This window comes from Fukomys damarensis, unplaced genomic scaffold (genome assembly GCF_012274545.1).
Source record: "Fukomys damarensis isolate Sample0158 unplaced genomic scaffold, DMR_v1.0_HiC HiC_scaffold_12, whole genome shotgun sequence".
NCBI classification, from domain to species: Eukaryota; Metazoa; Chordata; class Mammalia; order Rodentia; family Bathyergidae; genus Fukomys; species Fukomys damarensis.
In genome coordinates this window covers 43,330,965-43,352,610 of record NW_022900924.1, presented here as the reverse complement: position 1 = coordinate 43,352,610, position 21,646 = coordinate 43,330,965, and the positions used below count along the sequence as shown (strand labels likewise).

The 21,646-nt window shown below is 38.4% G+C and overlaps 1 protein-coding gene across 1 annotated transcript in view; it reads left to right on the top strand.

The window, feature by feature from the left end:
• The window catches only part of Ubxn7 (UBX domain protein 7), a 59,935-nt gene that overhangs the window by 29,674 nt on the left and 8,615 nt on the right, over positions 1–21,646 (top strand). The window contains exons 4-8 of the mRNA XM_019207488.1: positions 4,261–4,326; positions 5,826–5,938; positions 16,314–16,460; positions 18,892–18,982; positions 20,022–20,149. Coding sequence (XP_019063033.1) covers positions 4,261–4,326; positions 5,826–5,938; positions 16,314–16,460; positions 18,892–18,982; positions 20,022–20,149 — 545 coding nt within the window. The remainder of the gene's footprint in view (positions 1–4,260; positions 4,327–5,825; positions 5,939–16,313; positions 16,461–18,891; positions 18,983–20,021; positions 20,150–21,646) is intronic.

The window sequence follows — 21,646 nt, the reverse complement described above, 5'->3', positions numbered from 1 at the left end:
TTTTTTTTTTTTTTTTTTTTTTTTTTTTTTTTTGTACTGGGGATTGAACTCAGGACCTTGTGCTTACAAGGCAGGCAGCAGAACCACTGAGCTAAATCTCCGGCCCTTTATACCTTATTTTTTATTTGGAAGTGCTATTCTTGTTTTAAACAAAGGAGAAAATAAACCCTGTTCTACAGAAAAAATTGTGATAGCAGTCTGGGTGTGTAGAGAAGATGGTTGAGATTGGGACCTTTAATCAGTTTTAGAGAAAATTAATAGTTTAATCAGATTTATTTCACCTTTGTGAGCCAAATATTTTAGGAACTAATGAGTTTATTAAAAAAGAAGTTGGAGTTTTAATCTGGCAGACAGAGATAGAGAAATGTATATTGTATGTATTAAGAACAGTATTGCTGGGCCGGGCGTGGTGGCGCATGCCTGTAATCCCAGCACTCGGGAGGCTGAGGCAGAAGGATCGAAGTGAGTTCGAGACCAGCCTGGGCTACATAGTGAGTTCTAGGTCAGCCTTAACTACGTAGTGAGACCCTGTCTCAAAAAACCAAACAAAAAAAGAACAGTACTAAAGAGAAATAGTCTATTTGAAAAATTAAGAATGGAGACTGTATAAAGTTTTGCAGAATATCTAGGAAGGAGTAAGTTGTAAGAGAAGGATGAGAAAAAATTAAATACACACATATACATATATATTTTTCCCCTTCCCCATTTGTGTTACTGAGAATTAAACCCAGGGGTACTAGTATTCTGCTAGTCAGTTCTACCAGTGAGTTACATTCAGGCCTTTTATTTAAAATTTTATTTTGAGACAGAATCTCACAAAGTCACTCAGTCTCAAACTTGTGATCCTCCTTCCTTACCTCTTTGAATAGTTGAATTGTAGGTGTATGCTTCTAAGCATGGGTATACCTGTTAACCTGTTTTTTGGTTCTGGGGATTGACATCAGGACCCTGTGTTTGCAAGGCAGGTGGCGGTACCACTGAGCCAAATCCCCAGCCCACCTGTATCTTTTTTGTTTTTTTTTCAATTAAGTTTATTAGTACATTTTAGGTATACAGTAGAGTTACATTCATCATTGAGAACTTGTACCTTTACACCTTTACATGGTATATCTAGGTTCTTTTTTTATTTGGAAAAGCATTTTAGTTGAGAATTTTTATAAGACATTTCACTTGGCAGCTTTGGAGTTTCTTGTAGCAAGAAATAAAAGAATATATAATTGTCGTATGGTTTGTATAGGGGACTGGTTCAGGACCATGTTCCCTACATTACCTCCTCGTGTGAATACTCTTTTCCCGAGTATCCATCGGATTGCCTTAATTTTATTTAGGGTTTATATAGGGGACTGGTTCAGGACTGTGTTCCCTACATTACTTCCAAGTGTTTTTAACTCTAACGTAACATGATGTAGGATCCAGATTTGGTGGCACACATCTGTAATACCAGCACTCAGGAAGCTGAGGCAAGAGAATCTTGAGTTCCAGACTAGCTTGAACTACATGAGACACTTTCCCCAAAAAATTCAAAACAAAAAACTTACTGTTTACATATAATCTATGCACATTCCTCTGTATATTTCACATCATCTCTAGATTACTTACAATACTTTATACAGTACAAATGATTTGTAAATCACTACATTTTCAGGGAATGACAAGACAAATAGTTTTTCTCATAATTTTCTGCCTGTGTTTGATCTGCGGACAGGGAACCTGCAGGTATGAGGGGCAGGGAGTGACTGTATTGTCTAGATTCAGAAATGAATAAAGCTCAGGAGAAGTAATAAGCCTGAATGTTGAACCGTAATAATGCGTTCTGGGCTCTTCAAGTTAGCCAGCCATTGTGCTGCTAATACACCACATGTAATAAAATGTTGTTCCTATTTTTTCACATAAATGCTAAGAATAGATTTTGGAGCTGAAGAGCAATGCTTTTGGAAACTTATCTTTTCTTCATTGTTAGTGATAAGGCAGGACCTTTGAGTGAATATAACTATAGGAAATGAATTCTTTGCTATCTTCCTGTTGAACAGAGGCAACGTAGTTCCATTTAAAATAACACTTTCTAGCCAGGTGTGGTGGCGCATGCCGGTAATCCCAGCACTCCAGAGGCTGAGGTAGGAGGATCGCTGTGAGTTCGAGATAAGCCTGGGCTACATAGTGAGTTCTAGGTCAGTCTACTTCTAGGTTGAGGTATAGTGACAGAGGTAGATGAGAATGTATAGTTAGGATGGAGGATCATAAATCTGAACCCAGCCAAGGCAGTTTAGTGACTTAAAGAGGCGGGGGGCTGGCAGTGTAGCTCTGGGTTCAATTCCCAAAACTCCCCCCAAAAAATTTTTTTGAGAAGCTATAGTACACCAGCTAGAAATAATTACAAATACAGTACTGTATAGTTCTATGGTTGAAAAAAAAAATCCTCGCTGGGCGTGGTGGCGCACTCCTGTAATCCCAGCACACGGGAGGCTGAGGCAGGAGGATTGCTGTGAGTTCGAGACCAAAAAAAAAAAAAAAATTCTCAATTTTTAGTAAAAATGTATATTACTGGTATGGGAGGTAGAACCCAGGGCTTTCACACTGAGCTACCTTTTTACTTTTTAAATTTTTTACACAGAGTCTTGTTGTTAAGTTGGCAGGCTGGGTTGAAACTGCCATTTTCCTTTAGTCTCCCAAAGTGTTGGGTTTGCAGGTGAGTGCAACCCTGTCCTGGTTCCTCATTTATTTTTAATTAGGAAGAAAGGGAGAAAAGGGAAGAGAGAAGGAAGAGAAAAAGGAGGGAAGGAAGAAAAAGAAGTTTTGGATTTTTTTGGGCTTTTTGAGACAGGGTCTCGCTATGTAGTTGAGACTGACCTGGAACTCACTGTGTAGCTAGCCCACTGTGGTCTCTAACTCATGGTGATCCTCCTGCCTCAGCCTCCCAGGTGCTGGGATTACAGGCATGTGCCACCATGCCCAGCTAGTTTAAATTTTTTTTAACAAATCAGTTTACAAGAATTCACCACAACTAAAACATGGGTTTTATTTTTTATTGGTACATTTTAGATATACAGGACAGTTACATTCATCATTGAGATCTTGTGAAAACATGAGTTTTAATCACGTTTTGTAGATACTGTGGTTCTTTAATATAAATATTGATATGACACATGAATATAATACTGTATCAAGTTTTCAACAGAGATGAGGTTTTCAATGTGGTTCTGCATTTTTCTTTTGTTTTGGTTTTTACTTAGTTCTTTGATAGAAATCATTACCCCGTGCAGTGGCAGTGTACATCCTGTCTTGTCCTGCTACTGGTCATCGTTTATTACTGTTCTGGTTACGTGCCAACCAGGATTTCTGTAAGGCAGCACCTACGCAAAATGGTCATTTTTTTGTTTGTTTGTTTAATGACATTTTTCTAGGATGATAAAATTTTGATTATAGCATTCTAAATCTTACCTGTAAAATAGAGATTGGATATTTCACATTATACAAATGCAGTGGAAGACCTTGGTTCTATTCATTCTTTTCCTGAACCACGGTGTAATTGTGCATACACTTTTTTCTTCCAAAACTCATGCTGTTTTTGATGTTTGTACTGAGTTTCCACTCACTAAGTCATGGTCCTTAAATCTTAGGGTTTTGAATTTACTTAAGAATTATACCAAAGGCTGCTCAGATGCTTAGCCTAACTGAATCCAATATTTGAAACATGAGTCTTACTTTATTCCCCACATGGAGTCATCCTAAAAAATCTTTCTTCCTAATACCACCACTTGGATTCTTAACTTTATGCCTTGGTTACATCTCTTAACTGAGCTCTGATTTTCTCATTTGTAAAACAAGATGGTTGTGCTGAAGCTGGTTGAATTAATTATTTATAAATGACTTCAAAGTGTTACAAAAGTTTTGTTTTCTTACCTGACACCGGTTTGAATCAACCTCTGCCTTCCTACCCCTACCTTCTGGCACTGGGGATTGAACCCAAGACCCAGGCTGGCTCAAACTTGCGTTTCTCTTGCCTCAGCCTCTTGACTGCTGGGATGGTAGGCATCTGCCACCATGTTTGTCTCTGTATGAATATTGTATTTTGTTTTTTTGGTACCAGGGATCGAACTTGGGACCTTGCACTTGTGAGGCAGGTGGTGGAACCGCTGAGCTAAATCCCCAGCCCTGTATGAGTATTTTAAAGCAAGAAGTACTTTATAGTAAGGAAATTTTTAGATTAGTTTCAAAATTAATGTTCAATTTTTTTAACGAATTCTGTTTTTTCCCCTAAAGCTCCTAAAAGACGACGGCCTGCACGTTCAATATTTGATGGATTCCGAGATTTTCAAACTGAAACTAGTAGGTATCTGTGGATTTTTTCCCTTCCTCCCTAATAAAAAGGGAAAAATAATTAATATTAGGCCTTTGAGGGGCCACCTTATTTAAAAAATGAAATTAGGCAGTCATTCTGTGGTCTCTGTGTGATTGCCTCCTCCAGAGCTGAACTGTTCCAGACTCTAACCTATTTGGTTCTAAAGGAATGATAATGGAGCTGGAGAGCATGTAAGCAATCTGGTAATTTATCAGGGTGATCAGCTTCTGAATGGGCACCATTTTAAGGCTGACTCTAATCAAATAAACTACTTTCCCAGGATCTTATCAATGGAAGGAATGACTAATGAAAGTAGTTATATATTGAGACTGAAGGAAAAGCCACACAACTCAAAGCAGCCATTATTGATCAAAAATCCTAAAAGAAAAAACATTTTTAAATTACAAAAAAAATTCTTAGAAAATATAAAAATAAATGTAAAATATGGGGTCCTCTAGTATTGAGGTGCCCACATTCCAACACTAAATTAACTCTTATCCTGTGCCCTGACACCAAGGTGTTGAGAAGCAGACGTGGGGTATGTGTATTCCAAAATCTGTACCCCAATATTGAGGTGTCCACACCCCCATATTAAGTCTAACAGAGTCCCACTTGGGTTACCTGGGCCCTGGGATTCACCTTTTGTGGACTAAGTTAGGAGAATCTTGGCTTTATACTTTTAGAGGATTTAGTACTGAGTTAACAATAGAATCCTAAAGAAAGTACAGTTCATGTTTTTAGAGAATATATGATAAACTCTTGGACTGTGCTTGATTTTGTAGTCGATTTATATAGAGGCATGGATAGGTCTTACAACTTTGAGAAGCTGAAGGGAAACCTGAGTTGACCGAGGTCACTAAGGGATCTGTGCTCTTCCAGCGAAAGTTTTATTTAGTTTGCTGTGTAGCCCAAGCTGATCTCAAGCTTGAGATTGAAAATTGTCAGCCTCCAGAGCGCTGGAAGTACTATATGGCTATATATTTATTTTAATTGGACTTATTCCTGGAATTTATATTTTTTACAGTAAAAAGCCACAATACTTGGCTTTACTGCTAGACTCTTTAAAGACTGAGAATGTAGTTAGAAACAACAGACAAATCAAGATAACTTTCAGAACTATATAAACGAGGCTGAAAACTTTCATGTATACTGAAATTAGTTTTTGAGTATGTGAAGGAAATTACTTTGATTAGATGATTTTTTTTAAAAAGTTATACTGAGAATTAAACAGGATCTTGTTAATGCAAAGCAAGCGCTTACCCACCGACTACACCCCCTGCCATAATTGAATTATTTTTCTGCTTTTATGGTGGAGAGACTCCCTCCTCACCCCCTTTCCTTTTTTTTTTTTTTTTTTTGAGTCAGTATTAGATTTTTGCATTTAAGGTGAAGCAATTCTTTCAATTGATATATTTTTTTTTATTGCCCAGTTCATGGTTTCATTATATTTTATAGCTAATTGAATTGTCATCCATTTTTATTGCAGTTCGGCAAGAGCAGGAACTAAGAAATGGCGGAGCAATAGATAAAAAACTAACTACCCTTGCAGATCTATTCCGGCCACCCATTGACTTGATGCATAAAGGCAGCTTTGAAACAGTAAGTCGTTGGAGAGTCTGTGCCTTATCTGTAAATCCTTTTGCATCCCTGAAAACTGAAAGAAAAATTGTTTTCATTATACAGGGAATTGGCATCTTCTACATGACATAATTAATACTTAATTTTTTTGGTTGTTTTTTGAGACAGGATCTTGCCATGTAAGTAGACCAGGCTGGTTCGAATCCACAGCAGTCTTTCTGCCTCAGCCTTCTGAGTCCTGGGACTATGCATGTACACCACCACGCCTGGCATTGATTTATATTTCTACCAGCAATCTATAATATATTTTTTTTGTTTGTTTGGTTTGGTTTGGTTTGGTTTGGTTTGGTTTGGTTTGGTTTTTTTGAGATAGGGTCTTACTATGTAGTTGAGTCTGACCTAGAACTCACTGTGTAGCCCAGGCTGGTCTTGAACTCCAGCAATCTTCCTGCCTCAGCCTCCCGTATAATTTTATTTTTAACAGTAATGGATGGGATTGCTAGTTAGATGAAATCTTTTTTTTTTTTTTGATTATTCATATGATTTTTAATTTATTCTGTCTCTTTTTTTCTGGGATTCAAACTTAGGACCTTGCACTTGTGAGGCAGGCAATGTATGACTGAGCTAAATCCCTGGCCCTTGTTAGATGAAATCTTTTGATTAGTTTTGTGTGGTAACATTTTGGAATTTTGCCATTTTGATAGCTTTTTTAAAATCTTTGTAAATTTTATGTATTGTTTTGAGTAATTTTCCTCATTTCTGGGACTGAGTACCAGACACAGTCAACATAAAGGAGAATGGGTTTATTTGTGCCCATGTTTCAATCCACATTCCTCTGGCTCTAAGACAGGACAACATGCAGAGAAGGAGAAGCTGTTCATGGCTTGGTGTTGGGGAAGCAGAGGGACAGGATGGTATCTGTACCCTTCAAGGTCATGACCACAGTGACCACCACCTTCCGCCTAAGCCCACCCACTCCACTCAGCGAGTCAGCTATAAGCCCCCATAATCCAGTCACCCCCTAAAGACAGGAAGCTTGTGGGGGCCATTCTAGGACTAAAACATGTATTTGTGACTGCTACTGAGAGTCGGTGCTTGTTAACTATGAATCATTCATAGGTGTCTTTTACCTATAGAGTCATTTTGCCTTCCCTGCAGCTTCACTTTCCATGGTTGCATTTACCTGAGATCTAAAAGTATTAGTTGGAAAATTCCAGAGATAAACAGTTCATGTGTACTGTTGAGTAGCTGTCCTGCCCATGGCAGTGTCTTCACATGGTGACATCACCTACCCACCAGTCATGCGGTGCCATCTTCATTACCAAATAGACTTTTGCAATGTTAAAGTGTCTGTTGAAGCAACTGTTACTTTATTTAATAGGGGCCCCCAAGCTTAACAGTAGTGATGCAGGTGGTTCAGATGTACCAAAGTGAAGCCATCAAGTGTTTCCTTTAAGTGAAAAGGTGAAAGTTCTCAACAAGGAAAGCAAAAAAAAGTTGTGTGCTGAGGTTGCTAAGATCTATGGTCAAAACGAATCATCTATGAAATTGTGAAGAGAGACAAAGAAATTCTTGCTGGGTGTGGTGCTGCACACCTGTGATCCCAGCACTTTGGGAGATTCAGACAGAAAGATCACACGTTTGAGTCCAGCCTGAACAACTTAGAACTTGTCTCAAAATTAAAATAAATAAATAAATAAGGCTGGGAATGTAGCCCAGTGCTATATCCTGGGTTCAGTACTTGGTACTGAGAAAAAAAATGCACTAGTTTTGTTGTTGTGCTCAGACTGCAAAGATTATTGCCATGGTGTGTTAAGTGCTTAGTTAAGTCAGAGGGGATTTTTAAATTTGTTTAAGTACAGGGAAAAAAGTAGTATATGAAGGATATGGTATTTACAATTTCAGGCATGTGTTGCAAGTCTTGAACATATCTGTTAATAAGGGGAAATTGCCGGGTGTGGGGGCGCACACCTGTAATCCCAGCATTCGGGAGACTGAGGCAGGAGGATCACTGTGGGTTCGAGACCAGCCTAGGCTACATAGTGAGTTCCAGGTCAGTCTCAACTACATGTGGGACCCTGTCTCAAAAAAACAAAAAAGCGGGGGGGGGGATATTTCTGTGGGTCTCCTAGTGTGTTTGGGGGGGAAAAAGAAGTCTCTGAAGTGGCAGAATGCATTTTCCCTTGGTTCTGGATTTTGCTTTTTTGAGACAGGGTCTAACTGTGGATTTCAAGCTGACCTTGTACTCACAACATGGCTCAGACTGGCCTTTAACTCACAGTGATTATCCTGCCTCAGTCTCCCAAGTGCTGGGATTACAGGTGTGTGCCCCACACCTGGCTCATCTTGGTTTTATCTTGGCCAGCCCCAAAGAAAAGCTTTCCAGAGGAGATTTATTTAATTGTTAAGTTGTAAGCTTAATGAAAGCAAAGGGAATGCATTTCTTTTTATTTTGCTAATCCTTAGGCCATGGTTGCTGGCATTTAATAGGAAGGCAACATTCATTAAATAATTGAATTGAGAATTTTAGATATTCCTTGAAGGTGTTCAAAAAATTTGCTTTTATGTGCTGAATTATATGTTGCTTTTGTGTTAGCATGTTAATTCTCTTTTAAATCAGAATATTTCCACAGAACTATTACTTAAGTAACTTAAAATGACAGAAACTACTTGAATTTCAGGTTTTATATGTATGTATATAGTAGGCCAAAGAATAACTAAAAATTGTGTCAGCTACTTACTTGAAAAGAAATTCTGATTTTTTAAAAAAATGTCCATTGACATACACTAGTACAAATATATTTGGGATAATGAATTAATCTTGAAACTTGCCCTTTGACTTTAGTTTTCTGAATTGTAAAACCTGAAAATATTTGGTATTTTTTTGTTGTTATTGTTGTTGTTTTTGTGGGGGACTTGGGATAAAACTTAGAACGTCATGCTTGCCAGGGGTGCTGGGCCACTGAGCTATGTCCCCGGCCCATGTGTGGTTGTGGGACAGAGAAGTAGAATGTTGGTGTTTGACCAAAGGGTTATTTTTCTATACAGTAAGCATAGGGTTGAGGGACTTCTTGGCCTTCGTGCATCAGCTGGAGATGTCATGTTAGATGTCTCCATAGTTTTTCCATCTTTCTCCTGTGGTATTAACATGGAAGCTGCCTGTCCTACCTAGCGTTCTGGTTGAAACAGCCAGAATTTGGATGTGGGTTGGTTTGGCATGTTTTCTGTTTTTATTTTTTAATTTTTAATTTATTTTTTTGGTACCGGGGATCGAACTTAGGTCTTTGTGCTTGCAAGGCAGGCAGCGGACTGAGCTAAATCCCAGGCCCTATGTTCTGCTTTTAACTTCGGAATTGCCCTACAGTTAATGCAGTAAGTCTTGAACTTGATTTGATTTGGTCACTTTGGATAATAAAAGGCAGTTGCTTTTTGTTGATTGAGGAAAAATGTGAATTTATTTTGTACTGTCTTTTGAATTTTAAATTATATCACCTTTTTTACTTTATATTTCATCATCTGTATTGCCTGCAACAATCTAATTGCTTTGCCAGACGTAGTGGCGCACACCTGTAATCCCAGCACTTGGAAGGCTGAGGCAGGAGGATCGCTGTGAGTTTGAGACCAGCCTGGGCTACATAGTGAGTTCCAGGTCAGTCTCAACTACATAGTGAGACCCTGTCTCAAAAAACAAAGACAAAAAAACCCAAAAAACAATCTAATTGTTTTCACTTAATACTAGTAAATATAATCATTTACAAGTATTTACACCATGTAAACATTCCCAGAAAAAGTAGGCATTTCATTATAATCATGGTATATCTATTTTATAGAAATTAAGGAAGTGATATGCAAAATTAAGGCATTGAAGTTTAGAGAGGTGGATGTTAAAAATTGGAGGGACAGTGCCTGCTCAGGAAAGGCCTAGATATTTGGTTCCCATGTCAGTCATAAATTTGAGCTCCAGCTTAATATTTTTAGAAACTAGTGTAGCTAGAGATGGGTAAGTTCAGGGATTCTGCTGGCTTGTGCTAATCACAGGAAAGACTTGTTCATTCAGTGAATATCTGTTGAGGCCTTCTGTTGCAAGATCTTGTTCTAGGTGTTGGTATTATGAATACTGTTGGACTGCAAGGGAAAGAGACCAGGAAAAGAATAGTAGCTTAAATAAGATGAAAGCTTAGGCTGTTAGGATGATCTAACTCGTGTAGTTATTAGAGGTGAGGGCTTATTTCTGTCTTGTTCTGTCAGCATAAGTCTTGCTTACCTTTGTCTGTTATCTAAGGTGGCCAGTTAGCATGGAGGAGAAAGGGACTGAGCAGGGTTACCTTTGCCCAGTAAGTTGTACCTAATACTTTTGCTTGCATCACATCTGTAGAATGTGGCAACATGGCCACCCTTAACTGCAGTGGATACTCAGATACCAAATGCTTAGATAAAATTGGAGATTTTCAGAGTGAGAAAGGGAGAAGGGCCGTTTGGTACCTATAAACAGCTTTTGCCAAGGTGGTAAGCAAATTATACCAAGTCCTTGCCATTACAGAGTTTACAGTGGTAGTGAACTTAGGGCACACGTTATTTTTCTTTTAAGACAAAACAATTTAATGTTTGAGGTGTTTTTTCTAAATTAAAACCTCAATATTCAGGTTTAATTGCAATGTTGGCACTTTGTGATAAATAAGTGGGTTTTGGGTTGCCATCACTGGTCTTGTAAGAGAAACAGACTGTAAACAAATGTAATAAAAAAACCAGACCATGTAGGGCCAGGGATTTGGCTCAGTGGTTCTGCCGCCTGCCTTGCAAGCGCAAGGACCCAAATTTGATCCCCAGTAACCCACCCAAAAAACGAGACCATGTGTCATCTATGTGTTTTTGTATGCATGTATATGGTAAGATATTTCACATTACTGTAATTGTTGGGGGAAAGAAAATACAGTACGGGAGGAGAGTGAGGACTGTTCTGTTTCTTACAGGCAAATTGAAAGCAAGGTTGAGTTCATCTGTTTCACTTATGTTTGTGATTGTGAGAAAAGGAGACTTTTTAGATAAAAAGATTGGGGCAGATAAGATTTGAGCAGAAACCTGTATGGTGTAAGGGGGAAAGTCCAGGGGAGATGCAGATAGAGCAGTGATATTGGGAAGAGCTGGATACGTGTTTATACTACCAAGGTGGGCAGAGTGCTTAGAATAAATAGTCTCACCTGGACAAAGGAATATTTCTCAAGTTTTCTTCTTTCCTAGCCAGTCTGTCAGTTCTGTGAACACAAGGATTTTATTTACTGTTAGGAAAGTAACAGTATCTAGAACAGTTTTTGACAGGTAAATTGGCCTTCATGAAATCTTTGTTAAATAGTAGAATAGTATAATTTGGAATATACTTTATAAAGAATCAGAACAATTTCCATAACATATCTTATTTCATTAGAAGAAATGAATACTTTTGAAGTTGATATTCAGTTAGCTGGACATGATGGTGCCACACGCCTATAATCCCAGCACTTGGGAGGCTGAGGCAGGAGGATCGCTGTGGGTTCGAGACCAGCCTGGGCTTCATAGTGAGTTCCAGGTCAGTCCCAACTACATAGTGAGACCCTGTCTCAAAAAAAAAAAAAAAAAAGTTGATATTCAGTTACATGTGCCTGTAGCCCTAATTTACTAAAAATACTTTAAAAGTACTTACTATTAAAAAAAATCAGCTGAGGGCCAGGATTTAGCTCAGTGGCACCGCACCTGACTTGCAAGTGCAATGTCCTGAGTTTGATCCCTGGTGCCAAAAAAGAAAAAAAATTAGCTGAATAAAGTGAAGCAAAAATATCAAAAGTATTTAGCTGAAAATGTGAAGAGCCTATTTAATCACTGAATAAATTTTTAAGTTCTGGTAAAACTTTCTATACAGTTGTCCCTCTGGATATGCAGAGGACGGGCTCCATGACTCTGCTTTCAATGCCACAATCCTTATATGCTCAAGTCCGAAATATAAAATGATGTAGCATTTCTATAAAATATGTACATACCCTCCTGTATTTAGAGATTACTTGCAATACTTAATAAAGGTGAATGCTGCGCTACACTGTATTGCTCAGGGCATGACAAGAAAATGTGTACTTAGTGTTTGGTAGGGAGCCGAGAGTCATAGGCCTAGCTGCGTAGTGTGTGGATGACACGGAAGTGAGCAGTGCTCCAGCCGCAGGTGCTGCAGGCAGTGACTGTAGGTACGCTTTGAACCACCTCGTTAGCATAAAGTCGGTGTGAGGGTCACTAGGTGACAAATTCAAAATTTGCAGTGGGAACATCCTGGAATGTTTTTTCTGAGTATTTTGTATTTGAGGTTGGTTGAATATGAGAATGCAGAGAACTGTCTACATAGCTTACATTTAGCTTCTTTTATTTATTTATTTATTTATTTTTTTTGAGACAGGGTCAGTTGAGACTGACCTGGAACTCACTATGTAGCCCAGGCTGGTCTTGAACTCAGACCTCCTGCCTCAGCCTCCTGAGTGCTGGGATTACAGGTGTGCACCACCACGCCCAGTTACATTTCGTTTTATTTATGTTTGTTAAAACATTTTTTCTCTAGTTCTTTTATTTTTCATGCTTCCCTGATCTACTTGGTTCTGGGAGAGAGATGTTTATCTTCCCACTCTTTTGCCCTTGGTCTTCCTATGTTGGCTTTGAATGTTGGTTCAGAACAACCTAACACAGTGGTAGCAAACCTGTGGCACTCGGCAGCCTGTTACAATTGAAAGCTCTGAAAGGTTCACTGTCCCTGAACAGATTTCAACAGGGAAGGCTGCTCCTTGTCCATAACCACTCCCACCTGCAGACTTTGGTTCCCGTAGTTAGTAGACTTCCTGAGGTTGTGTAAGAGTCTCTTGTTTCTTTTTTAATTGCATAGGTGTACAACCTGATGTTTTTATACACACAGATGATTAGCCATGCAAAGTAACCTGTCTCCTTATCCTCTGTGATGAGAACATCTAAAATATACACTCAGTATTTAGCTGTCGTCCTCACGCTATACATTAGGTGTCTAAACTTACTCAAGACTATCTTTTTTTCCTTCCAAATGCTGTTACATTTTCTGAAAATCATGTCAATTTTGGACCCTGCTAGTGATCATTTGTCAGCAGTATTTCCAATGTGGTTAGCACAATCTCCAAATTTGTTTTGCTAATGTAAAGTTCCCAGTGTAAGCTTCATGGGAGCATGAGTTTTTGTTTTTGTAACTAAACATGGTAAGTACTTTGTGATTATTTATTGAATGAGTAAATCTGAATTAAGGAAGGCATGAATCTCAAATATCAAGAACAGTGGTTATGTTATTGGTTGATTTCATAACAAATGCTGTCAGGGTTGTGGGGGAAAGGAACTCTTCTCCAGTGTGGATAGGAGTGCAGACGCTACAACCACTTTGGAAATCAGTATGGAGATACCTCAAAATCTAGGACTACAGGTCCCATTTGACCCAGCTATTCCCATGGTGGGTATCTTCCCCAAAGAATGAAAAGAATCAGACCACAGCGATACATGTGCACCCATGTTTATAGTGGCACAGTTTGTGATAGCTAAAACTTGGAAAGGGCCAAGCTGTCCATCAGCTGGTGACTGGCTAAAGAAAAAAAAATTTTTTATAGAATGGAGCACTACTCAGCCATAAAGAATGAGGAACTAGAGACAGTTATAGCTGAATGGATGCACGTTGAGGAGATTCCCCCCCTTGTTTTTTTTTGGTACCGGAGATCGAACTCGGAACCTTGCACTGCGAGGCAGTCAGTGGCACCACTGAGCTAAATCCTGGCCCTTGAGCTGATACTCTTAAGTGAGATATATAGGACACACATGTAAATACTGAATAGTTTTTCTGCTGTAGGAAACTGAAAGTGTAAATGGAGATCAGGATGTTTTATTAGATAATGTGAAATGGGGGAAAAGGTCCAAAGGGAAAGGGGAAGTGGGAGGGGTAGGGGAAAGGAAAGAAGGGAAAGGAGTAAATAGAAGAAAGGGAAAAGCAGAAACAGAGTCTTTGTAAATAGGGAGAGGTGGAGGGGTTGAAGGGAGGGCTGGGGAATGGGGAAAAAAGTAAGAACCAAGACAGCATGTAGGGCCGGGGATTTGTCTCAGTGGTATCGCACCTGCCTCACAAGTGCAAGGTCCTGAGTTCAATCCCTGGTACAAAAACAAAAAAGATATATCGTGTAAAAAGATATATAATGTCATCATAGTGTGTACCTAAAATGTACCAGTATACTTAATGAATAAAAAAAAATGGATATGATTTTCCATCATTTTAAAACTCTGGACTTCTTTCAGTCTTACACATTTTTTTTCTTGTCAGTATTGCAGTTAGGGCAAACTTATGTAAATTTAGACTGTTGCAGGGATATATGTTTTCTGATCTGTCTAGGATGTATGCTTTCCTCATTCTTGAATACATTTTCTTCAGATAGAACAGTTTCATTATTCATTACCACCATTAGATCTATGTCCTAAGCTAGGCATCATGGTGCATGCCTATAATCCCAGCACTCAGAAGGCTGAGGCAAGAAAACCAACCTGGGCTACATAGTTGAAGGCCAGCCTGCACTATGAAGTGAGCTCTTGTCTCAAAAATCCAAAAAATAAAAATAGCCTTTGAAACTGGTCCTGGTGCATAGGCCTGGAATCCTAGCACATAGGAGGCTGAGGCAGCAAGATCACAAGTTCAAGGCCAGGCTTGCCCATATATATATAGTGGCACCTTATCTCAAAAAAACAAAACAAAACTCTGACCAGTGGAATACACTTCCTGGCTTAATACCATGATATTTCTGTTTCTAATATCAGTTTTCACCTGTGGAATCTGTAAGAGAATTAGTCTTACATTTCCTAGTATCTCCAGAATTATGTCTTTTCTTCTATTATTATTATTATACAGAAGTAATTGATTCTTAAAGAGTTCTCCATTCTAAACTGATGAGAAAAAAATATTGTTGCAGGACTAATTAAAAACTGTGGCTTTTAAATCATTGTTCCTGTGCAGATTTCAAATACTATTTGCTTTTCTGCCATTCTTTTCACATTCAGCAATATTTCATAGATCTTTGTGATGTGGAAATGAGAGGCAAGAAATGCACGCTCCTGATGGATGTGTTGCTGTACGTTAATGAGCCATATGAGATCATTCCCAACCATTATTTGATCCTATTTTTTCAAATCTAGAAAAACTTTCAGAGAAACAATGCTCAGCATCTTTTATTAAAATGTCCAGGGTGTAATCACCAGACATGGTGGTGCATACCTGTAATCCCAGCACTCCTGAGGCTGAGGCCGGAAGATTGAGTTTTGAGCCCAGCCTGAGCTATATGTGAGTTCAAGGTCAGCCTGGAGTACATAGTGAGATCCTGTCTCAAATAAAATAAAACGTTTAGTGGGATTCTACAAAATAGTGTATGACTGCCCGGCGTGGTGGTGCACGCCTGTAATCCCAGCCCTCGGTAGGCTGAGGCAGGAGGATCACTGTGAGTTCGAGACCAGCCTGGGCTACACAGTGAGTTCCAGGTCAGTCTCAACTGCATAGTGAGACCCTGTCTCCAAAAAACAAACAAACAAACAAATAAATAAGCGTATGCCTAATAATTGAAATAGACATGATATTTGGAATGTTAAAGAAAGATATGTTGAAGCAAATAAAGCAGCTTACAGTACTACATGCATACTAGTTACATCCATTAAAAAGGAAAAGGTGTATTGGTTAATTAGGATTGGAAAAGAGTTAGTGAGTTTTTGTTCTTAAGTATGTGAAAGCTCTTCCTGCAATGTGTTTAAATATACATCAAAAATTGAGCCATTATAACATCAGTGGATTAAAGAGAGGATTGCCAGGGCCAGGGATTTAGCTCAGTGGTGCTCCTTCTTACCTCACAAGTACAAGGTCTCAAGTTCGATCTCTGGTACCAAAAAAAAGAGGATTGCCATGAGTACTAGTACTACATCATGAGACCCTATCTCAAAAAAAAATTTTTTTTTTGAAATGCTTGAAATAGGAATAATGATGTGTGAGTGCTGGAAACTCTAGATGTCATACTTGAGAAAAAGCTCGGTATTTAAATGGAAAGGATAACTTCTTAATTCTGAAACATTATCAGTGACCAAGTAGAGATTGGTGTTTTGGAGGAGAGGGTACTGGGGATTGAACGTAGGACCTCATGCATGCCTGCATGCTGGGCAAAAGCTGTACCACTGAACTACACTGCTGGTCTTTTGAGACCAGGTTTCACTGACTTGCTCAGGCTGGCTTCAACATTGCAGTCCTTCTGCCTCAGCATCGTGAGATTACAGGCATTGACTTCTGTGCTTCTGCATCATATCTATCTCAGTAGAAACAATTTTGAGTAAATGCTGTATAACTTTATTCTTACAGGCCAAAGAGTGTGGCCAGATGCAGAATAAGTGGCTGATGATAAATATTCAAAATGTGCAAGACTTTGCATGCCAGTGCCTCAACCGTGATGTATGGAGCAATGAAGCTGTGAAAAACATTATCCGAGAACATTTCATTTTCTGGCAGGTAAAGAGAGATAACTGAAATTTTTTTGTAATATTTTATTATTGTAGTATGGGATTTGGGGGGAGAGAAATTTAAAAACTGGAAAAACTGAGTTAAACTATGACATATAAACCACCTACAGTGGCTGAAATTAGTAAAGGAAAGGGAGAAAGCAGCAATGAAGAACTCCCAAAGGAAGGAGGGAGAAACAAGCGTGCCATAGAAACTGTATGACACTCGTGTCCCAGGAGTGTCTTGCGGGTTCCATGGTGTAATGGTGAGCACTTGACTTGGAATCCAGAAGTGTCTTGATAGAGTAAATTACTAGCTAGCTAACTGTACTGCTCAACAGAAATACAAACTGGCTGGATAATGTAAAATTTTCTAATAGCCAGCCAGGTTTAACAAGTTCAAAAGAAATTGATGAAGTTAACTTTTAATATATTTTATTTAAATAAATGTTTTTGTTTAAATTGTTATGTAACTAGTATAAAAATATTCATAAGATGCTTTGTTCTTACTTTATTTTTGGTATTAAACATTCAAGCTATAGAGGTGTATTTTATACTTCTCGATTTGTTCAGGACCTTTTCAGGTGCTTCAGTAGCCAGTGTGATTAGTGGCTACCATTTGGTTACAGTACAGGTACTAAGATTTGAATTTTAGCTTAACTTTATGTCATTGGATACACAACTTAGTTTTCCTGGCTCTAGTTATAATTTATATATTATTGAGCTAAGATTAGATGATCTTGCTCCCATTCTTAAATTTTGAAGAGTTACAGGAAATAACTTTTGAAAGAATCATTTTTTCTGTTGCAAAAAACACTATTGTTATTAATTTGCCTGTTCATGTTTTATAGCCCTCTGAATGCAATATGATTGTTTATAATGGCAAAATTCCTTTTATTCCTTGATTTTTATTTTTTTTTTTTTTTTTTTTTTTTTGTACCGGAGATTGAACTCAGAACCTTGCGCTTGCAAGGCAGGCAACAGAACCACGGAGCTATATCCCCAGCCCTTCATTCTGTGACTATTATCTCTTTGTTTAGCATTATGAGATGCTCCGAAGCTTATAATCTTTGATATATTTTGAGAGATACATTTATGTTGGGAGTTAGGAATGACATAGGTAGACAGATACTTGAACAGGCAAAGCAGTGCCTCTTCTGAACTTGGAAAGGAGCAGGACTAGATTTATACATTTATGGTAAGTTTCCAGAAGGATCTTCAGGCAGGAAGTTGAGGGACTCCATACCATATTACCTTCATTTTTCTGTAATGTGAGTAAGACCCTAACATGAACGTAAAGAATGGTCAAACAATATGATGTCAACTTTTTTTTTTTCTTTTTTGGTTTTTTGAGACAGGGTGTCACTATGTAGTTGAGACTGACCTGGAACTCACTGTGTAGCCCAGGCTGGTCTCAAATTCACAGCAATCCTCCTGCCTCAGCCTCCTGAGTGCTGGGATTACAGGCGTGTGTCATCATGCCCGGCTTAATGTGTAAACTTTTAAGAAATTTATTGCAATAAAGAACACATTGCCATGAACCTCCCTTAGAATACTTCCCCTCACTTTGAACACACTGTCCCATCATTCACGCCACTTTTTTTTTTTTTTTTTTTTGGTACCGGGGATCAAACTCATCATGATCTTATGTTTGGGAGGCAGGCAGTGGCATCACTGAGCTAAATTCCCAGCCCGTGCCATTTTCTGAAGCAGTTGTGGAAGTCTTTTCTTTCCTGAGTGTCTTCAGTTAAATACTGGCCTCAATGTCCTGAATCATTTCAAACCATTGACTTTGGGGAAGATCCAGAAGTTGCACAGTATCAGATGTGGTGAATAAGATGAGTAAGGATGCAGCATTATATTTTTATGAGCCTGCCATCCCATTGAGTGGCAGTCAGCAGCAGCATTAACTGTATTTTTTATTATAGCTCATAAAGACACTTAAGAAAGAGGACTTCCAGAACTGCTTCAGAAAGTGACAAGAATGATGGGACAAATGTGTTCTTGAAGCAAGGGGAAGGATTTTTTTTTTTCTTCTTTTTTCTTTTTTTTGGTACTGGGGATTGAACTCAGAACCTTGCACTTGGGAGGCAGGTGTGCCACCACTGAGCTAAATCCCCGGGCCCCCCTTTTTTTTTTTTTCTGGTCTGGTACCGGGGATCTAACTCAGGATCCTGCTCTTGCAAAGCAGGTGGTGGAGGTGGTGGGACCACTGAGCTAAATCCCTGGTCCTAACAGGATTTGTGAGGGAGACTAATCGCATTGTGTCTTTTATTGGAATATATTTTATAAAATTTAAAGAATTTAAATGTTCACTATCTAGATCATGCCTTGCACATAAGGGGCATTTGGAAATTAATTGCTGTTGGTGTATAACAAGGTTATATTTGGTCACTTTTTTGGAGGCTGACTTTTTTTTATATATATCAATGATTTAACAGGTTTATCATGACAGTGAGGAAGGTCAGAGATACATACAGTTTTATAAGCTAGGGGACTTTCCCTATGTCTCCATCTTGGACCCACGAACAGGTAAGATTTATATCAGTTTACAGCCTTGTACCCTATCATTTTTTTTTCAATTACCTAAATAATTGATCTTTTAATTTTTGGTTTCAGAATTGCAATAGTTTAGTTGATGTTTTCTTGTTCATGCCCTTTATGGGTTAAATACCCACATATATATATATATATTGAGGGACTCTTTTTTGGTTTTTGGTTTTTTTGTTTGTTTGTTTTTTGTTTTTTTTTGGTTTTTTTGGTTTTTTTTAAACAGGGTCTCACTATGTAGTTGAGACTGACCTGGAACTCACTATGTAGCCCAGGCTGGTGTTGAACTCACAGTGATCCTCCTGCCTCAGCCTTCTGAGTGCTGGGATTACAGGCTGCACCACCACGCCTGGCTTTTTTTTTTTTGTACCAGGGATCTAACTCGGACTTGTGCTTGCAAGGCAGGCAGTGATGAAACCGCTGGGCTAAATCCCCAGCCCAAGGGAATCTTTTTTGGTAACAAAAGATCAAACAATACAATTAATGTGTAAACTTTTAAGAAATTTATTGGAGTAAAGAGCACATTCCCATGAAGTCCCCTCACAATCCTTCCACTCTCTTTGAGCGCACTATTTCATCATTCTTGCCACTTTCTGAAGCAGTTCTGGGAATATGAATTTTGAAAAACCTTGCTCTGTTACCTAGGCAGCCTAAAACTTGTACTCTTCCTGCCTCAGCCTTTCAAGTAGCTGAGATTACAGGCATACATCACTGCACCCTGTGTGGTTTTATTAATAATTGATTGTATTTTACTTAGTTATTTTTTTTGTTGGAATGTCTTCCTCCAAAATGGCAATAAGCGATATCAGCAGATAAGATACTTATCCTGTCATGATTGGTGGGAATCTGTCTGTGTTATAATCTATACAGTCTAGGTTATGAAGACACAGTGTAATGTAAGGTAGGTATGGGGTTATGTGTTCATAGTAAATTTTAACTATGTGTCTGCAAAAAGAATGAGAATGTTCAGAAAAAGTACTGATTTTTATTTTATTTATATATCCTGATTTTTAATCTTTAGGTCAGAAGCTAGTAGAGTGGCACCAGTTAGATGTATCTTCTTTCTTGGACCAAGTGACAGGATTTCTCGGTGAACATGGGCAACTGGATGGACTTTCTAGCAGTCCTCCCAAAAAATGTGCCCGATCAGTAAGTATGAGTAAGAAGTGGTGATGGAAATATGTGAAATTGTATGTATACATCTTGTATCAAATGTCTGATGTTAAGATGAAGTCTCCATAATATCCCACATAAGGATTCTGTCTTCTCGTTGAAGTCATCAGACTCATGTTCCCAGTGTGTTTTACAGCTAGGGTACAGGCATATGACTAAGATGGTCATTGAGAAATAAACATAAAATGTGGATCAGGGCCTTGGAGGATCCATTTCCTCGGGGAAGCTGTGGTGAAAGTGCTGTTTTGCTGGAACAACTTTCTGAGATAATTTCCCAAGAATATACTGGTTTTATAGCTTCAGGGCCTTTATTCTCTGGCTCAGAGTATACTTCTGTAATATACTATTATTAGGTAAACCTCATTTACAATTGGTATCATGATTAGCTGTCAGTAGACCTTCAGAGATACAGCAGTCTCACATTGGTTGTAATTGCTATTTGCGTTTTAGAGCACAGGACTTTGGCAGTCTGGTTGATATGGTGATAACAGTTCCTTAGCTTTTGTAGAGGGTAAAGCACCTATTTGAGGAAAAACCTTAAGGGGTAGTGTTCTTTTTGAAAGAATTAAAACAAAAACAGAATACCCCAGAGTGTTTCTTTCATTCCCAGTTACCTGAGATTAAATCTATACACCTGGCCCTATTTTGTAATTGAATTATCTCCTTGTTTTTGAGTTTTAAGAGTTCTTTATATTCTAATTAGAATCCGTTTGGATGTATGGTTTGCAGATATTCAGCCTGTTTGTTGCTGGGTTATTCATTATTATGATAGTATCATAATAACAGCAAAGTATAAAGTTTTGATGTAATCCAATTGGTCAACTTTTGTGTCCTAAGAAATCTTGCCCTGACCCAAGATTTTATCTTTTTCTTTAAAAAGTCTTAAATCTTGAATCTATGGTCCTTTTTAAATTAATTTTTATATAAGATGTTAAGGTATGGTTCAGTTTTTTGCTTGTGTTGTTTTGCAGTACAGGGAATTGAACCCAAGGCCTTCATAATTTTTGAGACAGGGTCTTGCTAAGTTGCCCAGGCTAAGGTCAGACATACTCCTCTTGGGCAAGGGATTTATCTCAGTGGTTCTGCCACCTGCCTCGCAAGTGTAAGGTCCCAAGTTCTATTCCTGGTACCAAAACCAAAAAAGTACTCTTTCTTCCTTGGCCTCCTAAGTGCTGAAAACACAGGTATGTGCCACTGTGCCTGGCCCAGTTGAGTTTTGGGGTTTTTTTTTTTTGTTTTTGTTGTTGTTGTTGTTGTTGTTGTAATGACTATTCACTGCTTTCATGGAGTGATTTTCCATTCTTGCTTTACAGATAATAAATGTAAATGTGGATAAGACATATATGTATATCTTGGTATCTATATAGAAGTAAAATGGATAACATGCGAAACTGATATAGATTTTTCACTTGAAATTTCAAAGGACAAGTTCAAAAAAAGATATTTTTGGTTAAATCTTTCTGACAAGACTCA